Raw genomic sequence first — 19,409 nt, forward strand, 5'->3', positions numbered from 1 at the left:
ACTTGAGCTGAAGACAACTAGTTGGACCCAGAAACTTCCACAGCTCCCAGGTTCACTTGACATTTTTAGGGTCACTTAATCCTATTACGGATGGCAGGCTGGACTCAGCAAAACTGTAAAGCAGGCACTTTGCTTTTACCCCCCTTCCATTTCTTTCTCTGTTTCTCCACCTGTCAGTTTATCTTAGCAACTCCATCCCAACCGTCATGATATGCTTAAGCTAGAAATTCCTAGTATAGAATTCTACCCAGGTCAAGCTCCTGATTGTTTCCTTCCTTCTTCACTTTTTTGCAAGGAACTTGTAAATTCTAACTAAAGTACTAATGATCAGCCACATTCATTTAAACATATTTATGGTGCTTTTTCCACACATGAGCCAATGGAACTGAAAAAAAATGGGAAATGAGATGTAGTGATATCATGGACACATACTCCATTCCCGGAACAGCTCTGAGCATTTAATAAGTAGTATTTTACCTTTATAACCACCCTGCGGTGGATACAATTATGACTTTCATTTTACACATGACCAAAGCAGGCACAAAAATTGAGATAAATAACTGTGTGATGCTGGGCTACCAAGTGGAGGACTTGGGATTTGAACCCAGGTAGTCTGGCTCCTGAGCAAGGTCCCTGCTTTCTTGGGAGATCCATTCTAGAGGAAGGGAAGCAGATCAACAAGAAGGCAAGCAAAGAAGATATATGTCTATAGTGGTGTGTATTATAGTAATGTCTAGAGGCAGATTTAGAGATCAGGTTGCTGAGAGTTACTGGCAAATTGAAGCACAGAACATAGAATATAGGAGTAGAGGTAACCATATCTTAGCTGGATGCTGAACAACTTTGACTAATGGCAGCCACGTGGACAATGGGTCATCGGAACCCATCCTTACACATCTCTATATATCCCTCCCTCCCTACTTTTCTACTGAACCCATTCCCCACCCGTGCTCTTCAGAGTAAGATAAAAGAGCTATGCCATCATGATTTCCTCTTCTTGGGCTCCATTTTGCAAGGAAGAGGTCTGTTTTCCAGAGACAAGGAGAAGGGAGAGCCTGGGCAAGGTGTTTTGGGGAAGTAGATTGAATACTTCTGTGTCCCCCTCCCTTGTGTTCAGCATGGCCATTTCTAAGCTCACCTGTACATCTGATTTGTGAATGAACAGTCTTTTTTTTTCAATTTTTTAAAATGTTGATTTATTTTTGAGAGAGAGACAGAGAGCAAGGGAAGGGCAGAGAGAGGGAGACACAGAATCTGAAGCAGGCTCCAGGCTCTGAGCTGTCAGCACAGAGCCTGACGTGAGGCTGGAACTCACAGACCTCGAGATCATGACCTGAGCTGAAGTCGGAGGCTTAACCAACTGAGCCACCCAGGTGGCTGTGAATGAACAGTCTTAATAAGGCCTTTAATGGCATTGAGAAATCAGTTTTTAAATGTCTTCCCCTTTTACCCAAACTTTTTGTCTTTTTAAAGTAAATTAGTTTATTAAAGACTGGATGTAGACTATTTCCAAAATACCCATTAGTTTAATATCCCCATTAATTAACTTCAAATTGTTTTAGTGCCCTCTCACACTTCAGTTTTGTCATTTAAATTTTTGTTTTACTGAAGTATCTTCTTTATAAAAAGGGAGGTTTTACTATTCTTGCCTTTGGACTCTAAATTTTTGTAATTGGGAAATGTTTTCCTGCTTTTATATGCTGCCATTTTGTTTGTGTTTTTTTTTTTTCATTTTATTAAAAATTTTTTTTAACATTTATTTATTTTTGAGACAGAGACAGAGCATGAACAGGGGAGGGTCAGAGAGAGGGAGACACAGAATCTGAAACAGGCTCCAGGCTCTGAGCTGTCAGCACAGAGCCTGACGTGGGGCTCGAACTCACGGAGCGCGAGATCATGACCTGAGGTGAAGTCGGCCGCTTAACCGACTGAGCCACCCAGGCGCCCCTTTGTTTGCTTTTAAATGCAGAATTTCTAGATACGTGATTATTTTGAGAATTCTGTCTTTCAGAACCTAACAGTTTCCGGAAGAAGGCTGGTATTTTCATCGATGGATTGCAGTTAGGAAAAGATTTTGTCAAGTTGCATAAGCTTCTAGCAAAATCCACTTTCAAAACTGTGAATCTCTATGGTCCTGATATTGGCCAGCCTCGAGGAAAGACTGTCAAGATGCTAACGAGGTAGGAACTAGAGGAAGCAGAACCACTTTTCTTAAAAATAATATTGCTCTCTGGTGGAGAATCCTCATGTTATTAAACCATTTGCTACCTAAGCAAATGTTTTACCAAAAGAGGAAAAGATTGACTGGCTCAGAATACCAAGAATCTGGGGGCAAATGGGACCTACAATATAATTTGTATAAGAATTAGGAAGTTTGTACTTGGCCTGATACTAAAGCAGTAACCAGCCCATTTCTAAGAAATGAAACTCCTGTGCATATATTGTGTACATATATACATCGTGCATATGAGGATTAAGTGAAGATCATAATAGATTTCTTTTTCTAGTTTCCTGAAGGCTGGGGGAGAAGTGATTGATTCAGTTACATGGCACCAGTAAGTATGTCTCCTGCTCTTAGTACTAAGAAACTAATGCTAGTTTTACTTATTACTTAGTTTTCAAAAACGTGTTTTCATTTAACTGCTAATGCATAGTTCCAGTAAGAAACAAATAATGTCTCAAGCAGCACTGTACTACACACTTAATATTAATAAAACAAAAGTTTTAACTTTATTTTAAATAATGTGGTAGGTTCTATAAGATCAAGGCATACTATCATTTAAATCATGGAGCAGATAAGTAGCTAAGATCAATATGCTTGCCCGTAAGTACCTGCACTGTGACTATGTCTTTTCAAAACAGAGTAACTGATTTCCTTCCATCTTGGTCTTTTCTTACTAGAACAACTCTTCCTCCTCCTCCTTCTCCTCTCCCTCCTCCTCCTCCTCTCCCTCCTCCTCCTCCTCTCCCTTCTTCTTCTTCTTCTTCTTCTTCTTCTTCTTCTTCTTCTTCTTAATAACAGAGGGGTGGGAAGAGGTAGGAAGGAGAGCAAGGGAGCCAACTAACTTAAAAGCAGAAAGTAAAGTTTGTTTGTTTGTTTGTTTCTGAATATTTTCTGAATAATTTAGCTACTACTTGAATGGACGAATTGCTACCAAAGAGGATTTTCTAAACCCTGATGTGTTAGACACTTTTGCTTCATCTGTGCAAAAAATTTTCCAGGTAATAGTCTTTTTTTTTTTTTTAATGTAGAGTGGTCCCCTTTATCTGTAGGGTATATGGTCCCAGACCCTCAGTAGATGCCTGGAACCACAGGTAATATCAAAACCTAAATATACTTTTTCCTATACATACATTCCTATGATAAAGTTTAATTTATAAGTTAGGCACAGTAAGAGATTAACAACAACTAATAATAAAATAGGACAATTATAATAATATACTGTAATAAAAGTTATATGAATGTGTTCTCTCAAAATATCTTCTCATACTGCACTCACTCTTCTTGTGGTGATGTGAGATGATAAAATGCCTACGTGATGAGAGGAAGTGAGGCAAATGACATTTGTATTGTGACATAGCATTAGGCTACTATTGACTTTCTGATGATAGGTCAGAAGGAGGATCATCTGCTTCCAGACCACGGTTGACTGTGGGTAACCGAAACTGCAAAATCGCAGATAAGGAGGCACGTCTGTAAAACCAGTCCTTATTGTGTAGTCTAGCTAATTCTAAATTCTATAAGTATATACATTTACATGTTTTTCCAATTTTAGATAACAGGTACTTATTCACCATCAGTCCCCCTTACCATCAGATCTTATCCATGCATATCGATTAAAAATTAAAAATACTTCCTTATGGAATAGCCTCACGGGCCATAGGAATGGGATTATTTAAATTCCTTCCACAATTTAGTATTCCAATAAAAGTAAATTGCCCAAGACCTCAATGACCACGAACATGTTTTGTTGTAACTATATTGGACAAATCAGTCTGGGAACACAAAGTTTTAAACGTCATTAATCTTCAACACCGTATTTGGTCAGCTTGTTTGCAAATATAATGGGGACTTTCCTGTTCCACAGGTTGTTGAGGAGACCAGACCCCACAAGAAAGTTTGGTTAGGAGAAACAAGCTCTGCATACGGGGGTGGAGCGCCACTGCTGTCCAACACCTTTGTGGCTGGCTTTATGTGAGTGAAGCAGCACCGCCTCAGGGGCCAGGCTGCAGCATTCTCCTGGCCTGTCATTAAACAGATTCTACTGAGACGGCTCATCAGCCAAAAAGCTGATCAAAGAAAGTTTCTAGGGCTGAGACCCGAAATTCATGCCGCATTTTGTAAGAAATCATTTTGTTCAAGTTTGTTGGACATCTTTAATGGGTGTCCCTAATTAATCATCGTATGAATGAATTGCTTTAGACGTGTTGTTCCTTAATTATGGCCCATAAATATGCCAAGGATTCCTTCCTCCATAAGCGAATGTAAAAGAGTGCCTCTAGAGGTTTGAGTCTGAGAAGGATTCTTAGTGTACTTTTATAGTAGCTTTATTCATAGATTCCCAAGGAGTTTAGAGTCGGAAGTGTGAGGTCTCACCAGAGGAACTACCAATGAGTTTAAAGACTTACTAAATCACCTCTTTATCCAACCACCAGAAACTTGATTGCTTTTTTTTTTTTTTTAATTTAAATTTAAGTTAGTTAACATACAGTGTAGTATTGGTTTCGGGAGTAAAACCCAGTGATTCATCACTTACATGCAACACCCAGTGCTCATCCCAACAAGTGCCCTCCTTAATACCCATCACCCTTCAGCCCATTCCCCTACCCACCTCCCCTCCAGCAACCCTCAGCTTGTTCTACAGAGAACAAACTCTCTGTTTTTATCTTATTTCATTTTTCCTTCCCTTCCCCATGTCCTTCTGTTTTGTTTCTTAAATTCCACGTATGAGTGAAGTCATATGATATTTATCTTTCTCTGACTTATTTCACTTAGCATAATACCCTCTAGTTCCATCCACATTGTTGCAAATGGCAAGATTTCATTCTTTTTGATCACTGAGTAATATCCCATTGTATGTATCTACCACATTTTCTTTATCCATTCATCATCAGTCGATGGACATTTGGGCTCTTTCCATACTTTGGCTATTATTGATAGTGCTGCTATAAACATTGGGGTTTATATGCCCCTTTTGAATCAGCATTTTTGTCTCCTTTGGACAAGTATCTATTACAAATCTGATTGCTTTAAACAACTGGTTTACTTATATTCCATAACTCCATTAACACTCTTAATCTATAGTTCTATATCCTCACACTGAGACTTATTCTCTTTCCTCTCCTATCCTCATTCTTATAAATCCATAATAAAAAAAATCATTTTTGCTCATGAGGGGCATGAGGAGGAGAATGAAGGATAAAAGTGTTTGTTTTGCCATCCACCAAAGATGGAGGGAGTGGAGGGGGACAGCCATAAAAGTCTAGGTGTGATTTTACTTATTTCACATTGTACTACTGTTGACTACAAGCAGCCTTTTCTTTAGCCCTTACATGGGTCTGGGAGTGGGGAAGTGGGGAGGGTATCCAGCAAGATGGAGAACGATTGCCTGTAGGGTGAGAATTTGTCTACTCTGCTTTGCAGAAGTTTTCTTACCCCGAAAGAAACTCATATGGCATATTAATAGTATTCTAGGATTTATTATCATGCTCAAGTGTGGGAACATGTAAAGGAAAGGATAGTCTCCATTGCATTTGAATAGCTTCTTTGTAATTAATACCACTTTTCTGGTTTCCTGTCAATTCCTCCCACATAGATGAATAAATCAGAATAGTGTGTAATTAGAATTGAGTTTTTTTGTTTTCCAAACCTGGAGAAAGCTGGTCCTCCCTCCCTTTCAGGTGGCTGGATAAATTGGGCCTGTCGGCTAGAATGGGCATAGAAGTGGTGATGAGGCAAGTGCTCTTTGGAGCCGGAAACTACCACTTAGTGGATCAAAACTTCGAACCTTTACCTGTAAGTGATTGTTATTTTCCTATTGCTATGAGTAGAATAGAGTATATTGAGCACCCCTGTATCAAGCTCCTAATAAAAGTCAATCCTGTCAATAAATTCAGTATTCTTAACAAGTAGACCCTGAAATGATGAATTGGAAGAAACCTTAGAGGTCATCCATTCTAATGTGTGCCACCTGGGGTGTGTTATGGGTTTGGTTTTTTCCTAATGTTTATTTATTTATTTTGAGAGTGAGAGAGTGAGCAAGGGAGGGGGAGAGAGAGAGAGAGAGAGAGAGAGAATCCCAAGCAGGCTCCATGCTGTCAGCACAGAGCCCAATGTGGGGCTCAAACCTGTAAACTGTGTGATCATGACCTGAGCAGAAATCAAGAATCAGATGTTTAGCCAACTGACCCACCCAGGGACTCCGGGATTTTTTTTTTAAAGGGACCATTTGAAACTTTGTGACTCCGATTTTACAAGATAACAAACTTGGGTCAAAAACAATGTTTTGCAAATTAAATCAAAGTTAAAATTACCTACAGTATCCAAAGCTTCAAAAGTTTTTTGTGCATGAAATTATAATTTATTTAACTTTGAGATAAATCAGTACAATGTATTTGTTCAAAAATCTCACCCTAAGAATTGGCTATCTTGTTAATAATCTTCAAGATATTTATGAATACAGTGTCCATTTTACCCTACCTCTGACTGCATCTGGTGCTAAATCAGGAGATGTAGACTTTTTATATAAAAAGCCACCTGGAAATATATGTCTAAAACTTGGAATAGTATAGATACAGCCCTGAGAAGTAGGACCCTTGATTTTTGTAGTCTAAAATGGCAGTTGAGGATATGTATTTTCAAAGAATAATTCCTAAGGGAATTATTTGAATACTGTAGGAAAGCTAAGAAAGTTTGGCAGAAAGCACATGCCAAAAAATAAGCTAGGTTTTTGTGGTTTGTAGATAGATTTCCCAACAAAGTTGCTTTTAATCTATAGTAGTCCAAACTCACAAAGCACCTGGTTCATAACTTTTAAAAAATTTTTACAAAATGACCTTGTAACAAGTGGAATATATCTTGGCCAAGTGTATTATAAATCAACTATAGAGTTAAACCAAACATGATAATTTCATTAGACAAATATCCCAAATCTGCTGCTGGCCCTTTCTGAAATGGACCTTGAACAAGGAAGGTACATAAATAGTTTCTACAAAATTTACTTTGCCTAGAAATTAGCCAGCTTATCTTGTCAGTCCTTGTAAATAGTACTATGTTGTCTATATCTTTTCAGTGCCCAAACATAAACCTTTGGCTTAAGATCCTTTGTGGTTTTTTGTTTGCTTGTTTTTTAATTAGTTAATTAATATTTTAGTTTTAGAGAGAGAGCGCAAGCAGGGGAGTGGGGCAGAGAGGGAGAGAGAGAATCCCAAGCAGGCTTCATGCTCAGTGCTGAGCCCAAAGAGAGGTTTGATCCCACGACCCTGGGATCATGACCTGAGCCGAAATCAAGAGTCAACCAACTGAGCCGCCCAGGCACCCCCTTCCTCAAGATTCACAGTCATCTAGAAAAACTTGCAAGAGTAAATGGTACCCTTAACATCTGCAGGGTCCAAGGGAATCAGTCTTAAATCCAACATACATGGCTGTTTTCTTATTTGATTTGTATAACAATCTTGGAAGCTGGCAAAGCAGGTGTCTTAGATCAATTGTCCAGATGAGGAAGTTCAAACTGAGACAAGGTTTTGGGATAAGCTGGCTGTCACACAGTTGTCCCATGTTACTCTAGAATTCCGTACAAATCCTGGCTCTGAGGCCTGAATGCTTTCTATCCTACCAGTCGCCAAACCATGCTGAAGTGATGTCTCCTTTTTAAATGTTTAGTTGATTCTGCTCTTGTCTCCAGTGAAAAATTTGAATGTAAGCAGAGAAACAAAAGCTGTTTGCCCTGTTGAGTCTACATTTCCTCAGCTCAAGAAGGAAGAGTTGGAATATACATTGAGTATATTCTTCAAAAAAAATTAACAACTAGGCACCTGAGTGGCTTAGTCAGATAAGCCTTCAACTCTGAATTTCAGCTCAGGTTATGATCTCAAGGTTGTGAGATTGATCCCTGCTCTCTCTGTGCCCCTCCCTTGTGTGCACACTCATATGTGTGCTCTCTCTCTCTCTCTCTTAAATAAATAAATAAACCCCAACAAACTTTTTATTACGGAAAATTTCAAGTAGAGAGAAAAGCATTTAATCCTCAGTTTTGTTTAATGCATAATCCTACCCACTCCTCACCTCCCACCTACTGGATTACTTTCAAGCAAATCTCAGATGTATCACTATCCATCAGTAGGTCAGTATGTATCTCCCTTAGACAAACATAAAATATTATCATACTTTAAAATATTAACAGTAACTCCTCAATATCATCAAATGTTTAGTCGGTGGGTGTTTCACGTTTTCCTTACTGTCACAAATGTTTTTATTTATTTATTTTTCAAATGTATTTAATAGTTGGCCTAGTCACTTCAAGATACAAACAACATCTATATATTGCATTTGGTTGAAATATCTCTTAAGTCTGCTAATCTTGAAGTTTCCCTTCCCACTCCTTTTTTGTGTTATGGAATTAATTATTGAAAGAGAGCAGGCAATTTGTTCTGTGGTGTTTCCTACATTCTGAATTTTGCTGCATTTCTTCCTGCACTGTCCTTTAGTATGTTCCTCTGTTCCTTGTAAACTGGCAGTTAGATCTAGAGGCTTGAGCTTATTCAGATTTTTGGTTTTTGTTTTGTTTTGCAATACAAAACTTTTTTTTTAAAGAATTTTTAAAATGTGTTTTATTTATTTATTTATTTATTTTGAGAGAGAGCAGGAGAGGTGCACAGAGAGAGGGAGAGAGAGGATCCCAAGCAGGCTCCATGATGTCAGCTCAGAGCCCAACACGAGGCTCGAACTCAACAAACCGTGAGATCATGACCTGAGCTGAGATCAAGAGTCAGACGCTTAACTGACTGAGCCACCCAGGCGCCCCTGCAATAATTCTTCAAAGGAGATGTGGCATGCTTCCATCAACAGGCACATGATCTCTGGTTGTCTCTCTCTCTCTCCTTTTCTTTTTTTTTTGTTTTTAAAACCTTGATAGCTAGTGATGATTGTTGCCTAACCCATTCAGGAATGGGGATGATAAGGTTCTAAAAGAAATTATCTTACAGGCACCTGGCTGACTCAGTCCGTGGAGTGTGTGACTCTCAATCTCCGGGTTGTGGGTTTGAGCCCCATATTGGGTGTAGAGATTGCTTAAAAATTAAAAAAAAAAAAAGTAAAGAAATAAAGTATTTTAATCTCTTAAGCAGATAGAAGTTTTATTGTAAAAACCTGCCTTTGTGTGTAGGTGAGTGTGTGTACATGTGCATACCTAAAAGTTCTGCTTTGAGCTTTGCTTTGAATTCTTGGTGATAGATAATAAAGAACATTTAAACTCTCTCAGCAATGAATTGCATTCTTGAAGATATAACTCCTAGTGGTCATGGCTTTCAGAATTGTGGGAATACAGTCCTCCCGTGATAAAAATCAGCGAACAAGAAATTGCCCTCAGATTCATGGTGGGAACATGGATCAAAAGATGTATTCCATTTAAATACCTCTAGGATAACAGTCACAGTCTTTGTAAGGTTAACTATTTGCTCACACTGTTTTTGATACATAAAGAAATAAGTAAAGATCTACTTTTGTCCCTCCTCTCCCCAACCACCCAACTAGGATTATTGGCTATCTCTTCTGTTCAAGAAATTGGTGGGCACCAATGTATTAAGGGCAAGCGTGAAAGGTCCAGACAGCAGGAAACTTCGAGTATACCTTCACTGTACCAACATCAACCAGTAAGTATGTAACACACCATTTTCCAGTCAAGTTTTAATCAGTAATATGTCCTTCCTGATAGGATGATACTAAAATAATAACTGTAGCTACAAAAAAAGAAGCCATCTGTCATTTCTGGTGAATGAGAACTCTTTAAATAGTGAGGACCCACTAGGAAGTAGGGGAATGATCTGGATGGAAATTCTGAAAAGTGTCAATAGATTTAATTTTATTGTTTGTTTTATTTTTTTTAAAATAATGATAGAAAAAGCTGCTGTTTGTATGGTTTATAATTTGAATTCATAGGAACCCACAAAATTCACTTTATTATTTAACCTTTCTGTGACTGAACATGGGTGGGCTGACCAGCTTCCTGGCAACTCAGTCTGGCTAAGCAGCAAAGATCTCAGAATGCTGTCACCCAGAAAATGGTAGTGTGAAGAAAAATATTGTTTAAATTATCTTTTCAGGGGCGCCTGGGTGGCTCGGTCGGTTGAGCGTCCGACTTCGGCTCAGGTCATGATCTCACAGTCTGTGAGTTCGAGCCCCGCATCGGGCTCTGTGCTGATGGCTAAAAGCCTGGAGCCTGCCTCAGATTCTGTGTCTCCCTCTCTCTCTGCCCCTCCCCTGCTCATGCTCGGTCTCTCTCTGTCTCAAATAAAAACATTAAGAAAAAAAATTTTTTTTAAATTAAATTATCTTTTCAAATAGGACCACATGAGTTGTCCAATGTAATCATGAAAGGAAGGATAAAAAGAGGGCCCATCATCATTATAGATACTAATACTTAGTCTCCATGATTATGTTTGTAATTGAGTTTTTAATTGCTTAAGTTAGATAACTATTTTTATTGAGTTAATCTATTTGCTTTTAGCCCAAGGTATAAAGAAGGAGATTTAACTCTGTATGCCTTAAACCTCCATAATGTCACCAAACGCTTGCAGTTGCCGTATCATTTATTTGACAAACAAGTGGACAAATACCTCGTAAAACCTTTAGGGCCTGATGGATTACTTTCTAAGTGAGTAATTTTCCTTTCTTCATTTCAAACTTTCACAAAATTCATTGGTATTTATCAGAATAGAGTGTTGGTAGGGAGCAAAAAAAAAAGTCAACGATTTCAAGTTCTAACAATTCTTAATATTCGTGAAGTTTATAGATGAATACTTATCCATACAGGTATAACTCACTCAGAGTCCAACGCAGAAGGATATGAAAACATTTAGCAGTTAACTTAGGGAATATTTTGCATTTCAAAACAACTTGATACTTCAAAATCCCCTCAAGACATTGAGATTATTTGCTCAAAAAAGAGTTATAATTCTTGGTAACAGAGTCAGTAAAGCAAAACATACCTAAGTATGATTGTACTAAGGGCACAATATTACACCATGTAAGCTGAGTGTCACTCTCTTACCGTGTTAAAGTAGTTTTATATTGGCTAGAGTAAGAAAATAAAATGTCCAGAAGTATAGCTTTGAGGTGAATTATTTGAAGTTGGTCATAATGATTATGGTTTTATTTTATTATTTTTTTTAAAATTTTTTTGTTTAACGTTTATTTATTTTTGAGACAGAGAGAGACAGAGCATGAATGGGGGAGGGGCAGAGAGAGAGGGAGACACAGAATTGGAAGCAGGCTCCAGGCTCTGAGCCATCAGCCCAGAGCCCGACGCGGAGCTCGAACTCACGGACTGTGAGATCGTGACCTGAGCTGAAGTCGGACGCTTAACCGACTGAGCCACCCAGGCGCCCCAATCATTATGGTTTTAAAAGCCAGTAATTGGATATGTCTTATAAGAGACCGTATTCAACAGAATACCCTAAATAACTATGACCCTTGAAGAGTCAGGCCCAAAACCATTGTAAGATTCTGTCCAATGTGTGTTGGAAGGAGCTCTTTTCATCATGACTCTTCTCACATTGGAGAATAAAAAATTATAAGAGTTTACAACATTCTCATCATCTCCTCCTGTCTTTGCAAATGAGTGATGTTTTCAGTGATAATTAGCATCAGAACCTGACAAAGGACAGTAAGCATGCTTTCTCCAAAGACCTATCTTCCATAGGCAAACATCATTAACATTGGGTACCGTTGTTTATTTTTCCCCTATGCTTTATTTTACCACAACTGTAATCACACAATGCCTAATGGGAAAAGAAAAAGGGAGGTCACCCACAAGTTTTCCAAAATGTCTTTCCATACATAGCCTTTGTAGACATTTTTAATGGGCTACATGTTTTATGAAATATCATGGTTTACTTACCCATTTTCTTGCTGTTTAAACCTCTTCTTTTTTGTAAAGTAAATAATACATATTTGGGTAACCCATCCTTTTTTTTTTTATTTGGGTTCTAAGTTTTGGAAATGGGTATTTTTAGCATATTTGTGTCTGATGCTGACAAGGGAAAAGCTTTTCTGAAGTAACTGAATAATAGTTGTAGAGTTGGAAGTGTGTTAAGAGATATTTTAGTCCAACCTTAGATGGGTAGTTTAAGCCATTCAGCTGTTTGATGGCTCATCTGTTGGATCTCGAAGCCTCTCCAGGCAGCTGTCCTCTCAAGGGTAATGTGAGCCTCTCTCTGCTTTTCATCTCCTGTTTTGAGTTCTGTCCTGGAGAGCAGAGGTCGGAAACTGCACCTCATGCCTATGGACAAGTGGGTTTAGAGAGCTTTTTTTTCCCTCTTTTTCTCGTGTAGGGGAGGTTGGCATGCACTCCATATTCTTATTTTTACTAAGTTATGAACATTTTAAAATTGACAACTATGAAAATATCTGGATTTCTATCTTTTCTTTAAAAGATAGATACTCTAGCAACTCTGGGCTTATTTCCCCAAGTAGATGGAGTTGAATTGGGGTTGTTTACTTGAGACAGGTTCTTCACAGTACCTCCATGATCCTGTTACCTCTATGACCCTGTCCTACTGCACTTGCACATATAAATTCCTTGGCTCTTGTGGGCCCTTGAGTTTGCTACCCTTAATCTGGAACAATACCAAATACCTCATTTCCTCCAGAATAACTCCAATATCTGAAGGACAATTGGATTGTCGTCTCTCCAGGCTAAATATGCCATTTCTTCAATGATTCTTCTCTTTGTTTATCAGACCCTGTTGCATTCTGATCACACATTTCATGCTTATCAATTATTAATGGAAAATTCGTGAAATTATGGATTATGTTTTTTTACCCTAAATTCTCTGTGATGAGTGTAGATTACTTATACTTTTATCTCTTTAAAATGTTGCAAAAAATAAAATAAAATGTTGTGAAAGTACCCCAGATAAGTTTGATGAGTGTACAGTCTGGACACTTGTTCATTCTAATGACCTCAGAGGGTTAAACGATGATCATCTTTAAAAAAAATCATTTTTTAATGTTTATTTATTTTTGAGAGAAAGAGAGAGAGAGGCAGAGTGTGAGCAGGGTCGGGCTGAGAGAGAGGGAGACACAGAATCCAAAGCAGGCTCCAGGCTCTGAGCTGTCAGCAGAGGGCCCAATGCGGGGCTCGAACTCACCAACTGCGAGATCATGACCTGAGCTGAAGTCGGACACTTAATCAACTGAGCCACCCAGGCGCCCCCCAAAAAATCATTTTTTAGTTGAACAACTTGTATAATACCGACAGAAGGTCCTCCATAGTAAGCGTTTAGTATAATACCGACAGAAGGTCCTCCATAGTAAGCGTTGAGTGAATATATTTTTAATATAAAAGCAGTATTCTATATTTATCTCAGATCAATTTTGTCCAGAATCCCTAATTCAGATTACTTTTGCTTGCTAATTCTGTTCAGCTCTGTTTCATCTGAAACTCGACAAGCATGCCTTCTATTTCTTGTCATCATGTTACTGACTTCAAAATATGAAACAAGATACTAATCTTGAATAAAATCCTACCCTGATTTACCCAGCCTGATGCAGAAATAACCAGCATGCTTTAAGCTTATACTCAATATATTGATAGCATACTTTAGTGATTTTTACAGCCGATTAAACAACATAGCCAGATGGTATAGGGTATTACCTTGCCCATGTTTTATCGTCTTAACCCACAGCAGTATTAATTTATAATGATGAGGTTTACCTTTAAGCTCGATGGCCTCTCCTAAAGCATTTCTGAAACTTTTTTATGTACCCTTGAAAATGGTTCTCAATTGCGTGCAGAACAGCTCTTACTACTGACATATAGAGATGTTTTCAAGGCCTATTTTTGTTTGTGGTTTCCTGATGATGGTCATGGCATTTCCTCCCCAATCTCCTCTAAAAATTGATGTGATATAGGTACTAAAACAAAACTCACGTGCATGTGGACTGAGTGTAAATGCAGTGCAGGCTTGATGGCCTCTAGTACAATCATGGTTATCTTTTATTTAAGACTTTAGGTACAGCCCCCAGAGCAGGGCACCTAACAAAGGTTAAATGGAAACTAATTTTTCTGCTGATACTTAGGATAGAGTTTCAGGGATCTTTGGTTTTTTTTTTTTTTTTTTTTTTTTAGTGTTTATTTTGAGAGAGACAGAGAACGAGCAGGAGAGGGGCAGAGAGAGAGGGGGACACAGAATCTGAAGAGGCTCTAGGCTCTGAGCTATCAGCACAGAGCCCAACGCAGGGCTGAAATCCACAAACTGTGAGATCACATCCTAAGCTGAAGTTGGATGCTTAATCGACTGAGCCACCCAGGTGCCCCGAGTTTGAGGGATCTTTGATAATTCTAAATTGTAAACAACCAAACACGAGACAACTAATAAGCTAATATGCTCACACAGTGAAATCCTGTACGGCTGTTAAAATGATGTGGTGGATGAATGTTTAATGGTGTGAGCAAATGTTAACATGTGCTAAGGGAAAAAGAATCAAGTTTTAAGAGACTGGGGCACCTGGGTGGTTCGGTTGGTCAAGTGTCCCGACTTCGCCCCAGGTCATGATCTCAGGGTTTGTGATTTTGAGTCCCACATCGGGGTCTGTGCTGTTAGCACAGAGCCCACTTTGAATCCTCTGTCCTCCTCTCTTTGCCACACCCCCCTCAAAAATAAACATAAAAAAAAAAAAAAGAGGGAGAGACTACATATTGTATCTCCATTTTTGTTTAAATGAAAATATGGGTGTATGCACATAAAAGAGATGAAGGATATATTAAAAATGATTATGATGAGCGGCACCTGGGTGGTTTAGTCAGTTAAGCGTCCGACTCCTGATTTCATCCCAAATCATAATCTCGAGATTTGTGGGATTGTGCCTCACATTGGACTCAGTGCTGCAGCATGGTGCCTGCTTTGGATTCTTTCTCTCCCTCTCTCTCTCTCCCTGCTCTTCCCTGTTCTTTCTCTCTCAAAATAAAAACTTAAAAAAAGAAAAAGAAAAAAATGGTTATGATGAATTAACCAGTTACATTTATCAGAATAATGGTGATCATAGACATTTTTGTAGTGCTTACTATATGCAAGGCAATCTTATAAGTGTTCTACATATATTACATGTATTACATACATATAACTCTGACATTAACCAATTTTCAACAATAAAATTTGGGGGGGGGCACCTGGGTGGCTCAGTCAGCTGAGTGTCTGACTTTGGCTCAGGTCATGATCTCATGGATTGTAAGTTCGAGCCCTGCATCAGGCTCTCTGCTGTCAGTGTAGAGCCTACTTTGGATCCTCTGTCCTCCTCTCTTTCTGCATCTCCCCTGCTTGCTCTCTCTCTCAAAATATTTTAAAAAAGAAAATAATATAAAATAAAAATTATTTTCGTATTGTAAAAACTTCATAGTGTTAAAATCACTTGAGAACAAGATCATAGAAATGTAAGCCATGTTTAGAATTATGGAATTAACTATCAGTGGAACTAAAAGCAGACTGAAGGTTTTCTTTTTAAGTCCCTGTTTATATTGGATCTGTTGCTGTGAGCATGTATTAATTTGATTTAAACAATAGTAAATGTGCATAAAAGATAACATTTGTCCTTAAGATATTTTTTACATTTCTTGACTTCGTTTTGAATTTGAATTCCAACAGTGGAATGCAAAGAAAACGTCGATTTTTTGGAAGCTTTTGGTTTAGTGAACCCTAAACCTAACCCTAACCTACAAAATAATTTTGTTGCACTCCAACGATATATATTCTACCAGAATATCTTAACAACATAAGAAATGCAAAATGAATGCATATCGCCTGGCGGAAAGGGAGTGAGAAGGTTTATGGGCACGGTGACAAGTGGGAAATTTTATGTCATTTTGCATGTTAAATTTGTGATATTTACATTCCCTTCTACCTATTTGCTTTATCTAAAAATGTTTTCAATTACTTACCATCAAATAAAATTGCCACAAATCAGAAGTTATGTCATGTTTATCCTTTTTATACCACCATAGTAGTGCCTACTATATAGATTATGTATGTTCCATTTTCTATAAAGGGCTAGATAGTAAGTATTTCAGGCTTTGCAGGCCATATGGTCTCTGTCAGAATGACTTAGCTCTCCCAGTGTAGCTTAAAGATCATCTGGGTCAAATACCCAATATAGAATTGAAACAAGTTATATAATACAGGCTGTCACCATTCTTTTGGCCTTAAAAAGATGTCACAACTTTTGCAGAGAAGGTGGAGCATACACCACTTGGCTAACCTGGGTTTATCTTTCCCCTTTGCAGATCTGTCCAACTCAATGGTCAAACTCTGAAGATGGTAGATGATCATACCCTCCCGGCTTTGACAGAAAAACCTCTCCGCCCAGGAAGTACACTGGGCTTGCCAGCTTTCTCATATGGATTTTTTGTGATAAGAAATGCCAAAGTTACCGCTTGCCTCTGAAAATGAAAGGCATACACCATCCCTGAGATTGAATTTTTCAAGTGTATTGATAAGAGGAAAGCAAAACCCAAGCTATAGGAAGGCAAGCAGATACATTACAAATCAACTAGGGAAGCTTTAGGGACACTGGGACACTCGCGGTGCTAGATTTAGCACAGTCTTTTGTTCTAAGTAGACCACTGCTAATAATAATACCTGGTGCCAAACACTAAGCTCAGTGCTTTGCATGTTCTATTTTTACTTAAAGTTATTAAAAAGGTATATGGATGCTCCCAATATAGCCAGGAGGCAAGTAAGTGAGGGATACAGCACTATTTTTAAGAAAGTGCTTCGTTTTTATTTTAAAAAACAGTTATTAAAAGACTGCAGGATTCTTTATATGCTGTTTCTATGGGCTCCCGTCAGAAAAAGTGTACTGCCACAATCTTCAAATTGTCTATAGATGAGAGAGTCTCTTTTCACCTTAACAGAGAGCTAGATTTATCTGCTGCTTCTCTTCTCGTTGTTCTTTGTCAACAATACTGCATGAGAGGACAGATGGTTAGAAGTGATAGTATAAAAAAAGAATTAACGACAATTCAGAGGGACTGGATTATGTAAACTTCAAACGAAATTTTAAAGCGACTGTAAATGAAATTGACCTACTTACCAAGAGGAGAAAATGTAATTCGATACATTATAACTACCTGTTGATGTTTACTTTTTTTTTATAATTTTTTTTTAACGTTTTATTTATATTTGAGACCGAGAGAGACAGAGCATGAACGGGGGAGGGGCAGAGAGAGAGGGAGACACAGGATCGGAAGCAGGCTCCAGGCTCTGAGCCATCAGCCCAGAGCCTGACGCGGGGCTCGAACTCCCGGACCGCAAGATCGTGACCTGAGCTGAAGTCCGGCGCTTAACTGACTGAGCCACCCAGGTGCCCCTGTTGATGTTTACTTTTAATCCACCTTTAGTTCTTGTTTTAGTTGGGAAATTTTCGGATGCAAGTGGCAGAAAACCCTGATTCAAATGGCTTAAACCATGAGGACATTTATAATCCTACATAACAAGAAGTTCAAGTAGGGCAGGCTCAGAATGTCATCTGGGAATCAGGTCCTTTCGACTCTGGTCTGTCACCTTTAGTGTTGGCTTCATTCTCCAGCTGGTGACGTGATGGCTGGAGCCGTGCCATAGACCCATTCGGACCCAGCAGCAGCCAGAGAAAGAAGATGAGCAACTTTTTCTGCATCTCCTTCATAGACTTGAAGAACCTTTTCTCAGAGGTTCTCTCAGCGAACCTCGTTTCATGTCTCCTCATGTCTTATTGGTCAGGAATGGGTCACGTGGCCATTCTCCCCAGTTACTCCAACATCAGTGAGATCCCTGTAATTGTCTCCTAGTGGTCTTTTGGAATGGAGAGCGTGTTGGGAAGTCCATGGCACTGACCACTATGTTGCTGTGCTTTTATCAGTGACAGAAGGCATTATTTTCTCCTATATCTTAATTTCTAGAGATAGAATTCTCTTTATATTTATGTCTGCTATGAATATTGTCTCTATTAAATTTAAGTACATTTATAAAGAGATAAAGACAACCCAGAGTCTGAATGCTTCAATACCCCTAAATTTTATATATAAGTAGTTTTTTATATTTTCACATTTGAAATAAAGTAATTTTTATAACCTCAATATTGCATGATTATTCTTTTAATAAAACTTAAGCCTGGAAAAAAAAAAAAAGGCTACAGATCCCTCCATTTGCAAGCCTTATTTTCCTTCAGCACTTTGTTTATACCTCCTACTTTTCTGTCCCTTCAGCTTCCCCCACATCAGAAGAGCTGACCTTGAAGAAAAGAGCTCATCAGGCACAAACACCATTTCCTCCCTGATCATGTCAACTCAATCATGAGCAAAGTCATGTCCAATTTTTCTTTTTGCTGTCCCCTCTGCCACTTAATAAATTTAAAGCCTAATCTCTCACTTGTATTATTTTTTTGGTAACATTTATTTATTTTTAAGAGACAGAGCAGGAGCAGGGGAGGGGCAGAAGGAGAGGGAGACACAGAATCTGGAACAGGCTCTGGGCTCTGAGCTGTCAGCACAGAGCCTGATGTGGGGCTCGAACCCACAAACCGTGAGATCATGACCTGAGCCGAAGTCAGATGCTTGACCGACTGAGCCACCCAGGCGCCCCGCTCTCACTTGTATTATTATAATAATCTCTTAATTGTTCTCCCTGACTTTGCTTAAAATTCTTAAATGGTTCCCCACTTCGTGTAGTCACAATAAGGTGCTTCATAACCTGGCACCTGCCTCTTTCTTCAGCCTCAACTCTTGTTACTCTGACCATGGATTCTGTTCCCCTGCCAACGCATTGGTTGGGGGTCTGAACCTTTGGTGCTGCTCCTTCTGTTCTTCACCCAGACCAGTCTCCTAACTCTCCTCTCTGTGTGGCAAACTTTCATGTTTTTTGTTTTGTTTAGTCACTAAATTTATTCATTTATTTATTTTAATCTAGTAATTTACTTACTTTTTTTATAATTTACATCCAAGTTAGTTACCACATGGTGTGACAATGATCTCAGGAGTAGATTCCTTAAGCCCCTTACCCATTTAGCCCATCCCCCACCCCAAACCCCTCCAGCAACCCTTTGTTCTCTATATTTAAGAGTCTAATGTCTTGTCACCCTCCCTGTTTTAATATTATTTTTGCTTCCCTTGTGTTCATCTGCTTTGTATCTTAATGTCCTTATATGAGTGAAGTCATATGAT

At 38.6% G+C, this 19,409-nt stretch overlaps 1 protein-coding gene across 2 annotated transcripts in view; it reads left to right on the plus strand.

Annotated features, from left to right (window-relative positions):
- Positions 1-18,326, plus strand: part of HPSE (heparanase) — a 39,663-nt gene extending 21,337 nt beyond the window's left edge. Inside the window, exons 5-12 of one of the 2 annotated variants that reach the window (XM_027059787.2) lie at positions 2,012-2,180; positions 2,508-2,555; positions 3,129-3,222; positions 4,089-4,195; positions 5,902-6,016; positions 9,752-9,870; positions 10,725-10,871; positions 16,497-18,326. In XM_027059787.2, coding sequence (XP_026915588.1) covers positions 2,012-2,180; positions 2,508-2,555; positions 3,129-3,222; positions 4,089-4,195; positions 5,902-6,016; positions 9,752-9,870; positions 10,725-10,871; positions 16,497-16,656 — 959 coding nt within the window. In that variant the 3' untranslated portion in view covers positions 16,657-18,326. The remainder of the gene's footprint in view (positions 1-2,011; positions 2,181-2,507; positions 2,556-3,128; positions 3,223-4,088; positions 4,196-5,901; positions 6,017-9,751; positions 9,871-10,724; positions 10,872-16,496) is intronic. The other variant, XM_027059790.2, reaches the window with a different exon arrangement.
- The last annotated feature ends 1,083 nt before the right edge of the window (positions 18,327-19,409 follow it).

The sequence above is a fragment of the Acinonyx jubatus genome, chromosome B1 (assembly GCF_027475565.1).
Source record: "Acinonyx jubatus isolate Ajub_Pintada_27869175 chromosome B1, VMU_Ajub_asm_v1.0, whole genome shotgun sequence".
NCBI lineage: Eukaryota > Metazoa > Chordata > Mammalia > Carnivora > Felidae > Acinonyx > Acinonyx jubatus.